We start from the raw sequence: 20,000 nt of genomic DNA, 5'->3' as shown, positions 1-20,000 counted from the left end.
TCGTGTGTGTGTGTGTGTGTGTGTGAGAGTGTGTGTGTGTGAGTGTGTGTGAGAGTGTGTGTGTGAGACGGGGAGGATGATGGTGACGATGGGGGGGGGGTTATCGTCTCCTTGAGCTCGTCCGGATGATTGATTTCGCCTCTTCAGTCGGATTAAGTGTGTGTGTGTGTGTGTGTGTGTGTGTAACACCTACACCAGTAAATTAATTAAGCCGCACGCAACAACATTAACCGGTGCGAGATCATCATCATGAGCCCCCCCCCTTTTTTTCCATGTTGTCCAGGAGAGGGGGGGGGGGGGCAACGATTCATTACTCACAAACTATTTCTATCTGGAGCTTTTATTGGATGTGGTGTAACCCCCCCCCCCCCCCCCCCCCCCCCCCCCCCTCTAATTGTTACACATGCAGTGTTCAATATTTTCCATGATGCAGATTTTGATTCCTCTCCATTAGTTGATTGGGTTTGTTTGCTGGATGTTAAATTGGCTGAAGTGTTCTCTCCCCCCCCCCCCCCCCCCCCCCCCCCCCCCCCCCCCCCCCCCCCCCCCCCCCCCCCCCCCCCCCCCCCCCCCATCAATTAATTATTTTGCCAATATAGGCATCCAGGTTCGGCTGTAGAGTCAGGAGTCAGGGGCCGAGACGTGGCACAAGCGCTTTGACAGTCAAGTACAGTCACATCAATGTATTGACCGAAAGCTCAGGATGATCATCGAGCCCAGTCGCTTTTATTTATCCAGATCTGAAATCACTGAATCTGTAGCGGCATCCAACACCCTCCGAATATACTTGTCTCCCCAAGGAATCATCTAAAAAGCCCTTTAAGCGGGAGAGGAGGGGTCCCCCACCCAGCGCATGCATACAGTAGATGTAATAATCAATGAATTATGTATTTAAGTTTTTAAAAATGCTAAATATTCCCTGAATATGGTTGGGTTATCGAGAAAACGAGCCAATCTGAAGACATCCGGGAACTGTGACACACACACACACACAAACACACACACACCCCCACAAAGTCTTCTCAGGTGTCAATCTCCACCAAAAAACACCCACATGGCGACAAACCTATTTCCCAGATTATCCTCTCATTTTTTCATTAATAGAATAATGAAACAGAGACCTGAATAGGATTCTCTCTCTCTCTCTTCTTTTCTCGCTCCCTTTTTCTTTTTTCCTGGCGTGTCCACAAGAAAGGCACAGGACTGAGTGATGAATGTGTGTTCCCCTGTCTGGGGAAGAGCAACGCGGGGGGAATTACAATGGGAGGTCAAGAGGAGGAGATCAGGGACACGAACACGTGCATGCGCGCATGTGCGTTGTGTAGCCTGCAGACTTCACCGCATTCTTAAAACGTCATGGCAAGAGTTCTTTCTTGGACTCGCCGTGCCCCCTTTCAAGAAGCGACGCGCGGGTTGGCGGGGAGCGGAGTTTATGTATACAATATCAGACGATGATATACAAGCTCGGTGGCTGCTTCCTGCGCCGTGTCCCTCGCGTGGAAGATGGACGTCTTTTGCCTTTTTGCGGCCCCGGGCCAAAAGGGAGCCGCGGTGTTTACAGCTTCCCAGGGAAGAGCGAAGGGAGACTCAGCGGTGGCGCCAAGTTCCCTCCGATTGTCCGAGTCGAGGAGTCTTCGCGAGCCGTACAGTCCACGCTTGGAGAGGTCAGGGGTCGGGCGTGGAGGGTGCCCAAACTGGCCCCATGTGAGCATGTGATTACCAACTTTTCTCCCAAGCTTACGCGAGAGAACGCGAGCGGCCGAAAGGAAAAGTCCCACGGGAGCGTTTAGAGTCAGAGAGCGCTTGCCGCGTTTCTTCTTCGTCTGAATGTCGGCGGGTTATCGACGGGTACGGGAGGAGGGGGAGGGGATGTGATGTGTGGAGGCCGAGGCCGAGGCCGCCGGGGTCAGCGGGTCGCCCCGGTGTGTATTGGCTGAGGTCACGACTGGTCGTTTTGAGATGGACTGAGTGATTAGAGCGCTTGTGATTAAAAATGTACTCGTGGGCATTTCAGCTCACCACAGTCGCGTGTGCGTGCGTGCGTGTATGGATATGAGCCCAGGCGAGATTAATGCTTCCATTGGTTTAACTCTGGCACACACACACACACACACACACCGACCACTCGCCAACTTTCAGCCACTTTGATGCAAAGGTCCATTTTCTCCTCATCCTCCTCCTCCTCCTCCTCCTCTCCGTGGCTCGGGGCCTAATTGATGTCGGCGCGCGGGCGAAGCCTCCGCGTGTCAGCCTACGGAGGCGACGCGTACTCACAGGGAAAGTGTGCAAAGTGTGAAATGACCTCCCGTCCCCTCTGCCGCGGCGAGTATCGAGTCACAATCGATCCCCCGTCGACATCTGGGCAGCGGCAGGAGACTCGTTCCCGAATGTGGACGGGGCAGCGGCAGGCTCTGAAAATGTTTTCAAACGATGAAAAATGTATTTCGTTCTTTTATCCCTTGTCAAATTTTGTTGTTTTTAAAAAAAAAGGCTTTAATCGCGACGGCGTGTTGTCGCCACAGTGGCTGTGCCAGTTGCCAGATGTAGCCAGATGGACGATGGGTTTTGGTGGGGGGTTTCGGGCCCGGCTCCAGGGAGCCGCCCTCTGCTGCGAGCGTTCCCTTCCACTCGTGCGATGTGCGACAGGCAGATTCCAGCAGCAGACCCCGGATTAAAAAAATGGTCTTGGCAGGAAGATTACAGGGGCCAAAGTCCTGTAGCCCGGATGGCCCTGCTGAATGCAGAATGCATTATTTATTATTAATACGGAGAGCAACCTCAGTCTGGCGGGCGCAGGGCAACTCCCACGTTAAGTTGGACCCCCGGATTTTTCACTAACACTGGGATTATCTGATCTGAGCAGTCACACTTTAATAAAAGTGAACCAGTAGTAGGATTTTCTTTTCAAGATGTTGTGACACTGTAAGAAGTTGTGTCAGACCATGAGTGGGTCGCGATGGATTGAACGGTTTCTTCAACCCAAAAAAGGATTGGGTGCTACATTTGTTTCTACACGTTCATATTCATTGATCAAATACATAAACATGATGAATAAAAGATTAAGAAATGAAGGTGCTCTGGCAAATCTTTGAATTGCTAACGTAACCAAAAGAAAAAGATGTAGGGCCCAATCATGTGCCTGGGTCTTAGCGCGGACGTTGTTCAAAAAGCCAACGGGTGGGTCTTAAAGGTGACATATTATGTGTTTATTTGTGGAGCCGGCCGCGAATCCCAGCAGACTGGGCCTGAGTAGGAGAATAATATGTCACCTTCAAGACGAGGTGTGGTCAGGTGCAGTGCTTATCTTGGGGAGATTTCCCTTTTTCGTCTCTGAACACCTCGCAAGTTCGCCATAAAAATGGCCGTTCGCCAACGCACCCGGCTTTTAAAGAGAGTGGGAGGGGACACCCTCTGATTTTTCCTTTACGACCATGTTTATATAACTAATGTTTGGTTCTTATTTGGGGCGAGAGTCTTAAAGAAAAAGCCGCGCAGGGGAGGAGGAAGTGCTCTTTTCGTCCTGTCTTTTTTCCCTGCTCTGAGTCGTGACTGCAGTCCATATGCTGCTCCTTCAACCTCCGCAAATAAGGTTTCGGCAGATTGGATTTAGTTTACGGCGCCATAAATCAGCCGCTGTACTCTTTTATCCAGCCAGAACGTCTTCTTTCTTTTTTTTGTAAATCAGGAACTTGGCTGCTGGACACTACGATGATGAAGATGATGTTGCGCTGTGACCCGCTCCTTGGACGCAATTTGGGGGTGGGGGGGACTCTGAACTCCGAGCATGATCCGCGGCGGGATTATATCACATGTGATTAAGATAATCAGATCAGAGTTTTTACATAACTGTTCCCTTAATCAGATTATTGCTTTTTAAGTGGGATTACGGGGAACTATTGGCATGCACCAGTACCCAGCGTCGTGTAAATGAGCCCAGACACACTTGGCACCGCATCTCGGTGTCCATCACAGTTCTGATTGGGAAAATGTTTGGGCGCGGTGTTGCGTTTGCGTCCTGGCATTGTCCTCCGAGCGGTGCTGTTCCCATGAGCCCCCCCCCCCCCCCCCCCCCCCCCCCCCCCCCCCCCCCCCCCCCCCCCCCCCCCCCCCCCCCCCCCCCCCCGGAGGAAACACAAACCCTCCGCTGAGGGAAGAAAGACGAGGTTCACGCACACACACACACACACACACACACACACACACACACACACACACAGACACACAGAGAGAGAGAGAGAGACACACAAAACAAAACACAGTCGTCCGCGGGAGAACAAACGGGGGGGCCCGGTCAGTGAGGGACACACTGTGCAGGTTTATAAAACTCCATGGGTCTGTGACAAACGGGCCATTCGATACGTTATCTATAGAATCGGTCCCACTGAATAATCCAGACACCGGATCCTCCGAGCGGAATATCGCTTTTCAGCCTCCGGTCGGTGGAAGGGCCTCGTCGGGAGGGTCCCGGGGTCCTGACCAGCGCGTACAGACGTTTTCAGAACGAAGTGCTGCGTGTGTCGCTCGACGCCTCACTCCTCCGCCATTTCCTTTCCGATGCCGAAAAAGAACAATGTCCCGGTCTGATAAACAGGAGGAGCTCAATGAGCGCGTCGCGCTGCCCCGGGCAGTCGAGCGAGAGCCGCCCGCGAAGCGCTTGAGGTGGTTCCTGCGGAGTCGCACGAACTCTGCCGGTGTCTCAGCGTTGGAGAAGGACTTGGGACCCCTGGGGCTAGTAGGGGATGTGGTGGGCCTTCAGATCTCTGCTTCAAACAACTGGGCTCCAACTCTTTTCCTGACTTGCACGAGATTAATCATATCTACTAATGGTTAAGGAGCAGAAACACAACGTCCATGGTTTTACCTTCCTTCCCCCGACCCACACTAAACACCCCACGGGCTTATTTGCCCTTAACTTAAGCTTAACTTAGCCTCAATTTAAGCTTAGAGGATCAGCCAATGTTTCCTCACTTTTCCAAAAATATCCTCGTTCGCGGTTAAGTCTACAACACCTCGGTCCTCGTAGAGACGGAAGGGCCAGGCGGAGAAACACACACACACACACACACACGCAGAAACACACACACGCACACACACACACACACACGCACACACACACACACACAAATAGAAGCAAGCATGGCACAGACACGGTAAACACAGGTGTGCAAGCAATCGGGTACACACACACACACACACACACACACACACTCTGGCATACCCACACACACACAGCACATAAAAGCACGTCCCAACATTCTCGTACCCCCGTCCATCCACACACACACACACACACACACACACACACACACACACTCTGGCATACCCACACACACACAGCACATAAAAGCACGTCCCAACATTCTCGTACCCCCGTCCATCCACAGACACACACACACACACACACACACACACACACACACTCGTACATACACTATCTCACTTTATCTCTCTCTCTCCGTCCGTAATCATTTAATTTTTTCTTCAGCATCCGTCCGGCCGGCCGGCCAGCCGACTGCAGAGTCTGGCTGTTTGGCGGAGAGGTGTGAAATCTGATTACAGCCTTACACAGCTCCCCCTCGGCGGCGGGAGGCCGATCAGCGTTATCCGCCCCGTCTGGCCGCCCCTCTCCGCTCGATATGACTTTTCCCCCCTCGGCGGGTCTGTCTGTCTCTCTGTCTGCAGTCGGCCGCTACAGGCTGTGCCCGGCGATCAGATAGACTCTCTCTCTCCGGTAGCCGAAGGCAATGTTTCCCCACCCCACCAAGATTTGGACTCACTAGCTCAGAATGAAAGAATCCACTCTAGAACGCGATTTGGCATTTTCATAGATGAGACGAGCGAAACCAAATTCCTTCTTAGTACCGGTGACCTCGATTGACCTGGTTGCAAGGCATCTTTTGGTTTTCTTCTTTTAATCGTGGTTCTTTCCACCTCTGCTTTGCTTTTGCCAAATTTTAGCATCACAATTCCATCATTTCTAGCTGCCCAGGTAGGAAAGAGAGACTGTGCCACACCAGGGGGACGCGTCTACCGTAACGCCTGGCGCGGATAAACCGGTCGGATCGGCGCCTCAGTCCGGACGCACGACGGCCCGATGGCGCCGTGGAATCCGGATTGCGGATTCGCACGTGTGTGTGTCGAGGGTTCTACACCTGGCGGCTCGCGGGACAGGGGCTACGAGAGCCAGACGGGCCGGGGCCAAAAGGGCCCGTTGCGAATAGGACACATAGAAATATAGATATGCAGCAATAGACACAACTTTAGAAGAGTAATAAAATCCATCCTCACAAGTACACAGGTCTTGAATTTGGGGGGGGGGCTTAACGCTCACGTGAAAAAAGGCTTAACTTCACAATTACCATGTTCCTGCATGTGCTGTATTTTTTAGAGGCCGCCTGACGACCCGCTCGCAGCGGCAGGCTTCTCCTTGTCATCCTCCCGTGTCATCTCGACGACCTCCCCGCCGCAAGTTTTTCTTTTTCCTCCACGGCTCAACACATTTGTTCTCTGTTTTTATCTCTCGTCCGTGTCGCCGTCGACTCACGACACCACCCTCCAGCTCCACCTACGACTGTAAATACAAGTGCCTCACTCTGGTCTCACCTCATTTACGGATAGTAAAACTATTTCTCCCCTCTTCCCTCTTCTCTCTTCCCTTCGCACCAGAATCGGGCCGGCGGCGGCGGCGGCGGCGGCGGCGGCTCCACCATCTGCTTTTGACATTTTTAGAAACGAGGGGGGACTTGTGAGAACAGCGCGTTTATTGTTCCGCCGCGCTCGCCGGCTATCCGGAGGGCCACCGACCCCGGCAACAAAGCGGGACTGGCGCTCCGTGGAGAATCTGGAATTTCCTCTTTTTCCCCGAATTCCTCTCTGTGTTCTTGAACATAAAAAGTCAGGCGATCTGTCGGCACCTCCGTCCTCCGTTGTCTTTGATTTAATATTCTCCACCGGTCGGCGGTCTAATCAGACCTGGACTTTGTTTCTGCCCCTCCCGCCTCTCGCCGGTCACCTGCAATCACAATTAACCCGGGGAGCTCCTGATAAACGGGGGGGGGGGTTCACTCGCTCCGGTGATAATCAGCAAACCCGATTAAGCCCGAGAACGGCGCCCTCCTCAAGCACTATGTAATTGCACGCAGGGTAACGTCTTCTGGTTGCAGGATCAGATCTCGTTTATTGAAAAATAAATGAAATCGCATTTATTTTTGGATTTTTTTTCTCTCCCCACAGTTTTACCATGTGGTCGAATACCGTTTTCCACACGCAGTTGATATCGTTTCACCGAACAACCAGATGAACTCCCGACTCCTGCCGCGATCGGATTGTGCAGACTCTCTTAAACGTGTTATGCATAAGAAGGGCCTAATAAAGACGTGCACTTCAGCCGCTGTCGGACACTCCAAGTCCCGACGTGTTCCTGAACTTCTCCGGGCTCTTTCTGGAGCTTTTTCCTTTTTTTTGTCGCGCGACGGGTTCAGCCTCTTTTGACCAGCGCCATCTTGGCTTTTTTGGGGGTTTTTTGCGACCGGTGGCGTCGCCCTCCGCTGGTCATATCACAGAATACAGGCTTCGCCCCTTCAACGTCGCCCCTCAATCACGGCCCTGCTGATGACGTCGGGGGGGGGGACACAACCTCTAAGTGGCACAAGCGCAGAAGAATAAACTTGCTGTCCAAAATGAAAAGACAAAATAAGGCTTCAGTCCAGAATGAACCTGCCTGATTCCTCGGCCCCCTCGGTTCTCTGAGCGAGCGATCGGCGGCACGGGGGGATCTGTGCGGAAACCCCCCCCCCCCCCCCCACAAAGGCTGCCGCTCTATGAAGAGAAGCGGCCGCCAAGTGTGTTGGTGACGGGGAAGGTCAGGGGGTCGGTCGGGCCCCCAGCAGAGAAGCGCTGATTTTTTTTAGTGGAGGTTGCATTGGGGGGGGGAGGGGTGCTTTGCTTCGGAACATCAAAATTAATTTGGCAAAGGAGGAGGCCTGCGTCTTATGTAAATGAACGGCTGAGTTGCAGAAGCACATCGAGTTCCCCCGAGCGTGAATGTGAATGCAGATGAATAAAAAGAGGAGAAGAGTGCCCCCCCCCCCCCCCCCCCCCCCGCCCCCCGTACGGTTTGAACTGTACACACACACACACACACACGCTCGCTGCTCGCCCACACAAAAGAGGAACGGCAACCCTTTTCTTTTTTGCGTGCGTGCAGTAGCTCGCACAGTGCGGAGGCCTCGAAGCAAACAGGCCCGTCTTCGAGTGGTCGCCTCTCTCGTCCGAAAGTCACATTTTGCACATTTTCAGACTTCTGCTGTGCCCTTTGACTTTTAGCATCATTTGACCCCCCCCCCACATTAACACAAATCTGTTCTGCACATCCCGAGCTGCAGACGTTTCGGAGCGTGTTTATGTGCAAAGAGAGAAGAAGAAGAAGAAGAAGAAGAAGAAGAAAAAAACCCCACAGAAGACGCGCTTGTCATTTGACTTCGCCGGAGGGAACATTGTCTCTCCCGCTTGTTCTCTCCCTCCGGATTTGGCTTAAGACTTTGTCGGTAAGAAGCAATCTGAAGAGGCTTCCTCCAACAAGCAGCGCGAGTAACAAGGCCCCGGCGATGATTCCCGCCCGGCTCAATCAGTCCCCCGGCTTCTTTCATTTTCTCCCTTCCACTGCGATTCTCTTGTTCTCTCGCTTGTCTTTTCGTCAAAAATCTCATCTCATCTCCCCCCCCTCCCCCGTCTCCCCCGTCTCCCCCCTGCTCTCTCGTCACCCTCTCTCGGGGGTCATTTAGGATGAGATAAAGCCTGTATCCGTGGGTCCACAGAGAGTCTACCCTGCAGACAAGTAATGATCCAGACACACTCCCGGGCGGCGGGCGCACTCATGCGCGAGCACACACACACACACACACACACACACACATTAACATACATGTGCACCTAACAGACGTGCACTCCCTCTGATTGGGTCTTTCTCCACGTCTCTAACAGGTCCAGGAACAGGGCGGGGCGGATGTTTAAAAAGCACCGTGGGGACACGGGGCCGGAGAGAGAGAGACTGCCTTTACTGTAAAGATAAAGTGATAGAGGGAGGAGGAGGGAGGAGGGGGAGTCAGTAAGTTGCAGTTCACATTAAGGTAATGAGGATTGGAGGGAGGCCGTGGGCGGAGAGCGACAACAACACCCAGAAGGAGACGACCCGGAGCTGTGTTCCGGCGCCGCGCCGAAAGCGGCGCACGGTGCAAAAGAGTCGCTTTCCGGTGACAGATTTCTTATTGGGATTTGATGTTTCTAGTTATTCACCGTGACGTCTACAACGGTTCAACTGTGCAATATCAAGCCTCAATCGCATCTCTCGGTCCTGAAGCTTTGATAACGACATCGTAGCAATTATTTCTACATTTCTTCATATGTATGTCTATTGGCCGATATATGAAGAGTGGAATTGTTTAAATTCCGAATATTGGTATGAGCAATACCCAAACCTGTATCAGTCAGGCTTTACACTGCACGGTACAGAAAATCGATTCAAAGATCAAATACGAGTGTGAGTTGCTCCAAGATTTTACAACTCGGAGGCCCGGAGCCAATCAGCTGATCCTCCGCTGTGGTAGTCGCGATGCAAACAGGACAAGTGTGGCATTCAGGATCCCGCATCGGCTTCATCACACGTCTGAGTGGCCAAAACTCATAATATCATATTCCGCTGCAGCAAAATTAAAAACATATTTCAGTATTTCTGCTTAATTTTGAATGTGCCTGTCCCGGTGCCCTCTGCTGGGACGTCCCCCTGGAGCCGACACAGTCGCTCCCCTCGAATGAATTAGCGGAAGCAGCGCGGTTGCCGGTCTGATCCCGGACTCGGTTCTTTGACACCCTCATTTGTTTTTGTCATTTATATTTTAATAAAGCTTGGTGTAAACCCACACAGTTGGCACGGTTACAGCTTTCCTTAAAATACATCCAGCAGAAGAGACAAGGAGAACACGAAGAACTCCGGAAATGATGTCAGGAAAATTTTTTGCCGTCAAAACACTCAGTGTGAATCTTCCAGAGAATTGTGGGGCTGTATTGAGCCTCGTATTTGTTCTTCTTCCAGAAAGGCAGTGAATCGGAGAGTTTGTTCCGAGCAGAGTCTTTTTTAGACAACGCTGCAGTCAAGGGTGGCTCCGATGTTTCCCGTAGTAAAAATCTCAGTAGTTTTTTATTTTCGCCGTTCCTTGAAGCACAGCCCCCCCCCCCCCCCCCCCCCCCCGGTGTTGGCTGGAGGCGGAGGGGTCGTGTGAGGAGGCACAACACTGGGGGAAATAATTTCAAGCCTCATATCTCCGATTGATTTTGGAGGATTTCGGAGATAAGGCCTCAGACGGAAGCAAACGCTCTTCCTGGAAAATAGATTTCTCGGCTCGTCCCACGAAACAGCCGCATGTGAGGATTTCTTCAAACCTAACCCCCTCCGACACACCCCTCACGATTTATACAGTTCAAAAACTCTTCACTCTCGACTCCACACTCCAATCATTACCACGAAAAGGAAGAAAAAGAGAAGTCTTTGTCCTTTGAGCAGCTGCGGATGTTAGCGGGCGAGAGACAGATATCTGTGTCAGGCCGCAGCTGTCACAGCCTCAGCTCGCTGTTGTCTCCGCTTCCCCTCGCGCCGCTCCACGCTTTGAAACGAAAAAAAACTGGTGTGATGTCATAATCAGATGCGATACCTATTCATCAGCTCCAGCAGCGGATCATTTGCCGGTGCGGCGCCCGAGAGGTCAGACCTCGACCTCGACCTCGGCCCACGAAAGAAAGTGTCTGTGTGATCCAGAGGGAGTTTCGAAAGATAGTGGCTCCTCTGGCCGGGCAGAGAGCGTCTTAATGGCCGACGATGGAAGAGATTCCACACAGTTTAGGTCCCCGACGGCAGAATCATCAGGTCATGTGAGGATTTGAACTGACGATACACAGTAACACCATGACCCATTCGTCGACCCATAACCCCTAAGTTAACGTTAGCCTGTGTGTGTGTGTGTGTGTGTGTGTGTGTTGTTGTACGTTCTGGCAGCCAGCCTTTGTCGCCTCTTCCCGGCACCGGCACTGACATCCTTTAGTGGTTAATACGTGGCATCAATATTCATGAGGTTGTTGTTTTGTTTTTTTAAGGCACTCAAGTCGGAAGCCTTCACAACTACGTGTACGAGCGAGTCGCGATTTCCAAATTGGGCGCTGACGTCAGAAACAGGGGAAGGAACAATGCGGAGTGAATGCGGCGAGTTTTTCGTCATGAGAAGTGTCGGGAATCCGGTGGGGGGGCATTTGGAGCTCGTCTGAAAAGCTCGGGACATCTCGGCCTCCTTTGTGAGGAAGGTTGACTCGCTTGGAAGAAATGCTCTGCAAAAACTCGTGGACGTGATGAAACGTTGACGTCTCCGTCAAATAAAACCTCGCCACAAAAAAGACACGTGCCAAATGCCGCCGCACATTGTGGTTCAATTCCCGCGAACTGACCCTTTAACCCAGCCACCGCAGCTCGTTACCAGCATTTGCCACATGGCCGTCGGAAAGGGGGCAGCCCCGACGCTAATGCGCCCCGCAGGTCGTGAGCGCGCGCCCCGCCGCCATCTATTCACAGCGCTGGGCGGCACATTCCTTCTTGCCCTTGGTTGCCCACGGCAACAGTCATCCCGTTACCGACGGCCGGACTCTGGGTCGTCACCTCGGAGGCTGCGCTCCGAGCAGCTGCTGCGTGTGTTTGGGTGCAGAGGAGCCGTCGGCGTGTCGGCTGCTCGGGATGCATGAAGACATATATAGACATGGAGGAGGAGGAGGAGGGGGAGGGGGTCGGAGTCTAAGTGTGTGTGTGTGTGTGTGTGTGTGTGTCTGTGTGTGTTATTTTTATGAAACCTTACAGATCCTTTGAGCTGCACAAGTCCCCGAGGAGAGGTCGAAGGTCGTCGTACGTGATCAGCACAGATGACAAGATCCTAGAAAGAGAAGCAGCTGCTGTTGCCCCGGAGGCCAGTGACCATGATGCTACCTTCATTGCGCTCATTAAGGCTGCCGTCAGCTCAGTGTGTGTGTGTGTGTGTGTGTGTGTGTGTGTGTGTGTGTGTGTGTGTGTCGGGGCTAAATGTGAACCTAATTTCTCTCTTTTTCTTTTTTTACACGTAATGCACAGTGAACATAGTCCCGACGGACCGTTGGTATTCTCAAACATCCTCATCACCACAACCGAAACCCGGAAAAAAAACCCACTTCTTCAATCACAATCCCACGTTTGCTAACACCAAAACCAAAAAAAACCTGCGTAACCATGGCAACGCGCTGAAGTCGTGGCAACCTTGTTGCCTCTGAATTTTGAAAAAAACTTTGCCGAGCGACCGTGATGTAAAAAACAAAAATCGGATAATTCTCTCCAAAGGGCTCCATTAAAAGTGGCTCCGCGGGGGGGGGGGGGGGGGGGGGGGGGGCGCGTCCCTCCTCCTCCTCCTCCTCCTCCTCCTCCTCCCATCGGGTGGTTCTCTCATCCTCGTGGTCCGGTGTTGAAATCCGTTACAAGACGCACCTTGTGGATTATCCCTCACTCAATCATGCAATCGATGTACAAACAAGATCTTCTCTCCGGCCTCCCCCTTTTTTTTTCTTCTTCTTCCTCTTCTTCTAAATCATTGTCCGCTAACGAGAGGGGGGGCCGGCCACACTTCTTTCATATCTGCAGCGAGCGATCGTTAGGAGAGAAAGTCAATCAGACCCTTTTCCTTTAATTAAAGAGGCCGGAGTGTTGGTTTGCGGGAGGACGAGGACGGAGAGGAGGTGACGGGGGTAAAAGGGGGGGGGGGGGGGGGGGGGATCAGGTTTAGTTTCAATTTGCATCTTTATTCCACTGTCTTCACGGTCGTCGTATCTCCAGGTTTAGAACAACGCTGTCGTCCCCGATTTGATCGCTGTGTATCTCTTTATCAGGAAGCAGACCCAAAAATGTCCCTCCGTGTTTCACATTTCTTATTTGAAACTGTGTAATTCGGAGAGCAGGGAAAGGCGCCGTTGCTTAACTTACAGTTTTGGCCGATACTGTCTTCGGTTACCCACAAGGCAACTCAGGCCCCCCCCCCACCACCCCCCCAGTAAGTTTGCTCAGAGATCCAGTTGCGTTACTCGCTGCAGCCTCCAGCCTGTGTCGCGTCGAGCAGAGACGAGGGGTAAGTTCAGTTTCTTATAAACTCCGGTGGGTTTCTTTCTCTCGCGAATACAATTCAAAACTGCACGGGAACGATTCATTTTTTTTTATCATCCATTCGCCTGTCCATTATTTTTTCCCGATTAATCGATCGGTTGTTTCGGTCGGAAAGAAATGTCGGTGGCGTTTTTCTCCGAACCGCCGAGGATGATCGTTTTGTTTTGTCCACGGACCAAACGATATTCAGTTCACCGCCGCGGACGAGCAGAGAAACCAGCACCTATTCGCATTGGAGGAGCCGAAATCAGAGAATGGTGACTTCATAAAAACTACTTGAGCCGATCCACCGATTATTAAAGTAGTTGGCAATTAATGAAGCAATTTTGACATTAATTTGCGTTGTCTTTCGTCTTCTGCTTTCGTTCCCCCTGTAGATTCGTTAAGTCCTGCAGCTTCTGGGTTTTTTCCCCCCCCCCACATGTTGGGCTCAAAGAGCGAATTTCCATCGTTGTTTGCACGTGGGTCTGAAACCACCTTGAGGTGGATCCGTCCCCCGTGGCTAAACACACAAACAGATGTGAGAGTAAAGTTGCCCAACTGGAGTGTTTCGGAGCGTTTGTCCCCCGCGGGCAAAGCGGCCTCCGTCCCTGTCCTGCGGCCGTCAGGTGATTGACAGGGAGCAGAGGATGTGTGTGTGTGTGTGTGTGAGGAAAACACCCCACAGGTGTGTGTGTGTGTGCGTTTTCATAACTGTCATGTTTAATGCAAATGGCTTATCAAGCTCAGGCCATTTTTAAACCCCTGGAGGTTGTTTTTTCGAGGTCCACACGGCGGCAATCGCAATTGGTCTGAAAAACACTCAAAACACTCACAACTGCGATTTGTGTGTGTGTGTGTGTGGGGAGCGGAAAAATAATTTCAGCACGCCACTTATGAAATAATAGACTGGCAGCCCTGCACCGAGAGCCAGAGTGTGTGTGTGTGTGTGTGTGTGTGTGTGTGTGTGTGTGTGTGTGTGTGCGTGTCTTCTGTTATTTTATTACCATCTCTGAAATAGGTTATGAATTGCGACGGACAAATCGGTGGCGTCGCCGCGTGGGAAAAAAAAGTCTCAAATTCCTATTTCTTGTGCCAGTGCCTCGTTACTGGGGGGGGGGGGGGGCTTTCAGTTTCCCTGGTAACAGTTATATGTAAATTATTATTATTATTAGAAATTGTTTGACCAACAACGGCCACCTCCTTGTTGGTGGGTGATATCAGTCAAAATCAAAATACCAATATGTTTGGACGGATTGAAAGATTGTTTTTATTTTACTAGTTTAACAAAGTCGTTGTTTGCGCAGAAAACTCCTTCCTGATCCTGTTCACTTGAGGGGGGGGTGGGGGGCTTGGCAGTAACAACGTCAAGGCCAGTAGTTTCCCACTGTAGGTGGGGGGTGGGGCTCCATGGTCAGATTTATCGCGCTCGCGCTCACGCCACCATGATCCGGATAAAAGCGTCCACCAATTCCTCCTGCGGCGCGGGTCAAGTGACGACCCCGCCGCCATTACTGACGGGAGGGGGGTGGGGGGGCATCTGTCCGGGGGGGTTTGAGCCAAGAGACTTTTAAAAAGGGTGTGAACAGTGTCTGTGACTCTCACGGCGGCGCAGGGCAACGAAGGTGTCGTTCGCCGGATTCTAACACGGTGACGAAAGCCGAGTCACGCGTCCCTCCCTCGCAAATGGAACCGAGTAAATCCGTCTCTTCCCCTCGCTCGCTCTCCCTCTTCCCATCCTTCCACTCCTCCTTTCTACCTCCTTTCATCTTTTCCTCCCCCTGGTCCCCCCCCCCCCCCCCCCCGTTTTCTACCGGCTCGCTCTCCCTCCGCCTCCGTCCTCGTTTCTTCTCTTTTTCTGCCTTCTCATTACGCCTCCACCTGCCCTCGTGCGTACTCGCACCCTTTGCCTCACTCTCGCTCTTCTTCTCCGCCTCCCACAGTCCCAGTGAAGCAGAGAGAGAGAGAGAGAGAGATGTCGCAGAAGAAGATATTCCTGGTGTTCGTCGCCATCAGCACCGTCAGTCTCCTCCTGCACCACGGGGGCCACTTGAGCTGGTGAGTGACTGAAACACACACACACACACACACACACACATACACACACACACACACACACACACTCATCTGCAAATATTGAGCTTCTTCTTTGAAGCCAGACTGCCCTTGCTGGGGACTGCCCTTGCTATTACAATGCGGAGAGCTTGAGTGACAATGCGCTGCCAAGTTTGGTCGAGGGGCCAATTATGAAAGTGTTGGGGAACACAGATCTCTGACAGCCCCGTCCTCCGCTCGACATATCCCAACAACACGTCCCTTCCCCGGCGTCTCCTCGCTTTTGCCCGTTTTGCCTCTCGACATACTCTCTCCACTCGTTCAGTCTCCAGTGAAACGCCGCGCGCCTCGCCGCCAGCAGGGCGCTCGTTACGCGCGCAGACGGCACCGCGGTTGGACTTTTTCTGTCATTTTTTTTAAAGATATTTAGCTCGACGGTAGACTTTCCCTCGTGCATATTCATGCCCCGGCCGTAGCTCGGCGACAGGCGTCCAAAAAAATAGTCGATCTGGAGGTCAGAATTTTGTGAAGGATCGCTCGGCCGTAGCGTGCGGCACAAAAAAACCATTCAAATCCCCTCCATGTTATCTTGCACCCTCAGCTGTCTGCGACTCCGTCCTCGAGTGGCCGTATCCTACTTCATTGTCTCCCCAATTTTCTGTGCCTCCTTTCATTTTCATTCGCAGATCAATCTCTTCCATTGTCCGACCAGTGCAATTTTCTCCCGATGTAGGGATTTCAGTGGGAGTAGCGGCTCCTCTCGCCGCAGCTAATGGAGCTTCAAATAAACGATTGCATTTTCTTCTTCTTTTCTCCCCCCCCAGGACCATGGAGGCCTTCCACCTCGGCTGTCCCGCCCTCCGCTCCCACCCCGCCCCGGGCTTGAAGCCCAAACACACCAACGTGGCCTTCCTCAAGACCCACAAGACGGCCAGCACCACCATGCAGAACCTGCTGTTCCGCTTCGCCGAGCGCAACAACGCGACGGTGGCGCTGCCCGTGCAGGCCTGCAGCCACCAGTTCTGCTACCCGCGCCCCTTCACCTCCCACTTCGTCCACCCGCACACGCTGCCGCCGAACATCATCACCAGCCACATGCGCTTCAACAAGGCGGAGCTGCAGCGCCTGATGCCCAACGACACGGTGTACGTCACAATACTGAGAGAGCCCGGCTCCATGTTCGAATCCCTGTTCAGCTACTACAACCAGTACTGTCAGAGCTTCAAGAGGGTCCCCAACGGCTCCCTGGAGGCTTTCCTAGAGGAGCCCTGGCGTTACTACCGGCCAGACGAAAAGGACTCCATGTACGCGCGCAACACCTTGACCTTCGACCTGGGCGGAGACAAGGATCGGCCGGCGACAGACGTGGCGTACGCCCGGGCCTTTGTGGCGGAGGTGGAGCGAGTTTTCTCCCTGGTGATGATTGCCGAGTACTTTGACGAGTCGCTGGTTCTCCTTCGCCATCTCCTCTCCTGGGACCTGGATGACATCCTCTATGTCAAGCTCAACATGCGGACCCCGAGCTCAAAGCGGAACCTGACGCCGGGCCTCCCCGCAAAGATCCGCGCCTGGAATTCCTTGGACGCGCGGCTCTACGACCACTTCAACGCCTCGCTGTGGCGCCAGCTGTCGGCGCTGGGCCCGGCCTGCGTGGCGAGGGAGGTGCGGCTCCTTCGGCGAGCCCAGGAGAGGCTGATGAAGAGCTGCTTTGGCGGGCGGATGCCGCTTCTCCGCTCGGCAGCTCAGATCAAGAACAAGGATCTGCGCCCCTGGCAGCCGAGCGGGAAAGTCGACATCGTGGGGTACGACCTTCCGGGGAACCTCAGCCGCGGGCTCTCCAACCAGGCCCAGGAGCTCTGCCTCAAGCTCATCATGCCCGAGGTCCAGTACACGCGGGTCCTCCTGCGCACGCAGTCACTGCGTTACCGGCGAGGCTTCCAGATTCGGCCTGCGCAACAGTCGCGTCCTCTCCAGCAGCCCTCGCGCACGGCCCTGCCTCGGCATCCCCAAGTGCACCACAGTCAACAGCCCGCCGCAGCCGCAGGAACGGGGACAACCTCCACCTCAAAGCCTGCTGCAGGAACACAAAGTCGAACCACAAATTTAGGGTCTACATCCTTGCAAACCCAGGCCTCATAGTCTGGAAGATAGAGACGTGAGTATAATGTGGGAGCCCAACAGACTGCATTGTTCTACCCCATCCTGATCCACCAGACGATGATTGGCCGTTGGGAGCGGGGGCTGGTTGAAATCAAGGGCACCCTTGGGAAAAGTCTGGGTTGCTCTTGAATCCTCGTCTCTCCTGCGCCCTGAATGAGGAAAAATAGGGGATTTGGACATTTCCTGGACTTGAACTTGAATCTCTCCTGGCCTGCGTAACCGAACCAGGCGTTGGCCGACACGAGGGCCGGAGAGGTCCCCTCTTCACGCCAAAACCAGGGGCGGACGGGAGAGGGGGAGAGGGGAAGGTGGTCCCTTTGAAGCAAATCTGTGTGGCGCAAACCGGGACTCAGTGGAGAAGTGGCGATAGCAGGCCCATTGTGAGGCACAGAGTGGGCTTTGTGTGCACCACACTGGCACAGTATCGAGTTACTCAGCTTTCGTTCTCTCCTTCTCAAAACTCCTTTTTTTTCGGTCTCTCTCCCTAACATATGCCACTTTGAGTCCTCGAGAGAGAGAGAGAGAGAGAGAGAGAGAGAGAGAGAGAGAGAGAGATTGGGAGAGAGAGAGACATAATGACATAAAGGGATCAGCTGTCAGGTCTCCAAAGAGCCTCCGCAGGGGCCGGACAAGACACCGAGACAACCGGCAACCATTAGCACAACAGCACAATAAACGACTCTTCTCTTCTTCTTCTTCTCTTGCAAACCACAGACCCTGAAGTGACAGAGGGACGGGAGTTAAAGGACAGACGTGATGGAGGGCGAGGCTCAGTTTGGCCAAACGGCGAGCGCTGTGACTCGCGGAGAAACGGTTCACGCAGTAGCGCCCGTGACTCTTCAGCCTTCACTTAGACCTCCCTTCCCTTCCTCTCTCCGTCCCCTCATCCCTGCTGCAACCCCCCGGTCCCACTCTCCGTCCAGAGAGCAGCCGCGATGACGCCTCGCTTTCTTCCCCCCTGGTTGACTTCCGGTCGCGTCCCCCCCCGCACCTCGCCGGACCACCAGCTCGGATCTCACCTCGCGTCGCAGGAACTTTGCGTCGAAGGCGAGGCGGTGTGGGATTTTGATCTTCTCGCAATAAGGTCTCATAGGCCTGCGCTCTACACTAAAGGCGTGGACGTCGACAACCCACCAGCAGACCCCATCGCACCGCGCGCCCGCACACACCGTGGCACAAACACAAACGTAAAACACAACTCGACAGGACAAAGACTCGGAAGCCTGTGGGTGTTTGAATATTTAATCGTCTAGTGTCGCAGCCCTCCTATGGCCCACGCGGGCTTGGGTTACACGGCCTTACATTTCCATTAAGGACAGCCTGGACCAGGGGAAAGCTGCTCATTTTTAAAACCCAGAAGCGCAGGAGGAGGAGGAGGACGACGACGACGAGCAGGCCTGGGGTCGAGCCGGATCGATGGGGGAATCTCCATCTTGAGGCATTCCGCTCATATTCAATGTGTCATGTATGTTCTTTTATCCCTCCGGTGATCAGCAGGGTGCTGCTAAGTGATGGGTGGGTGGAGGAAAGGATGTATGTGTGTGTGTGTGTGTGTGTGTGTGTGTGTGTGTGTGTGTGTGTGTGTGTGTGTGTGTGTGTGTGTGTGTGTGTGTGTGTGTGTGTGTGTGTGTGAGAGAGTGAGGGACGTTCCATTTTCTCTCCATTTGTTGGCATGGCAACGAATGGAAATCATGTGCGCGAGCGTTATTAAAACTATGTATTATTTATTATCGGGACTTAAAGAGTCCCATTACTGTATTTTTACCTGTTATTTTTCATGAATCGTCGGATTTAAAAAAAAAAATTGTGCTTTTCCGTCCACTCTGAGGACCGTCGTGGGTTCAGCACATGACCTCAGGCGACGGAGCGCAAGGCGTGTGGCAAACAGTATGAAATATTAATGTCCGTACCACGTTTTGCATAATGCAAAACTACAGAGGCCACTTCGGCAAACCGCACGTTGAAACAAGCGAAGTCGCTTTTCGAAATGAATGTTTCCCCCCGCAGTGCTTGGAGTGCTGCGACCACACGCGGCTTCTGTGGCGGGAGCGCGTCGCGCCGTAGCTTAACGGCAATGAAAAACACACAAACCGCCGCTGCTCCGGCGGGAAGGAGAGAGAGGGGAAAAAAAAGGTGGAGCGGGTTGGAAAAACAAGAAACCGCGCAGCAGAAGATGCACAGTTTTAAAACGGAGTGGCTCCCGATACCTGAACTCAAAGTGAGGTCACCTGAGGGCACGACATGCACAGTTGGAGTTTATTTATTTCATATTTTTGGGACGTTTGCGTTCGGACGGGCGTTCGATTGCTTGAAGACACACACACTGTAAAAGAGACCACGCGTTGGCTCAGCGCACGTTAAAGGATAAGGTCGTCTTTTTTTCCTCAAATAAGCCGCACACTTTAAATGAACATTCTTAATGGCTTTAGATAAGTTCTCAGTAAATTTAAAGATTAAATTGCGCATTTTGTTGAGGAATATTTCCAGCTGTGGATGAATATAGTTTATATAGTTTACCCAATCCATTTTCCATCTCAAATGACTCTTCTTTTCACAATAACAAGGTTTATCGCAGGTTTTCTTTTATTTC

The 20,000-nt window shown here is 52.8% G+C and overlaps 1 protein-coding gene across 1 annotated transcript in view; it reads left to right on the top strand.

The window, feature by feature from the left end:
* gal3st3 (galactose-3-O-sulfotransferase 3) overlaps window positions 1-20,000 on the top strand; it is a 21,491-nt gene that overhangs the window by 793 nt on the left and 698 nt on the right. The window contains exons 2-3 of the mRNA XM_035607159.2: window positions 15,139-15,253; window positions 16,075-20,000. The exon at window positions 16,075-20,000 is cut by the window's right edge and continues 698 nt beyond it. Coding sequence (XP_035463052.2) covers window positions 15,139-15,253; window positions 16,075-17,389 — 1,430 coding nt within the window. The 3' untranslated portion in view covers window positions 17,390-20,000. The remainder of the gene's footprint in view (window positions 1-15,138; window positions 15,254-16,074) is intronic.

Source organism: Scophthalmus maximus, chromosome 12, assembly GCF_022379125.1.
Source record: "Scophthalmus maximus strain ysfricsl-2021 chromosome 12, ASM2237912v1, whole genome shotgun sequence".
Taxonomy (NCBI): domain Eukaryota; kingdom Metazoa; phylum Chordata; class Actinopteri; order Pleuronectiformes; family Scophthalmidae; genus Scophthalmus; species Scophthalmus maximus.
This window is presented reverse-complemented; position numbering and strand designations above follow the sequence as displayed.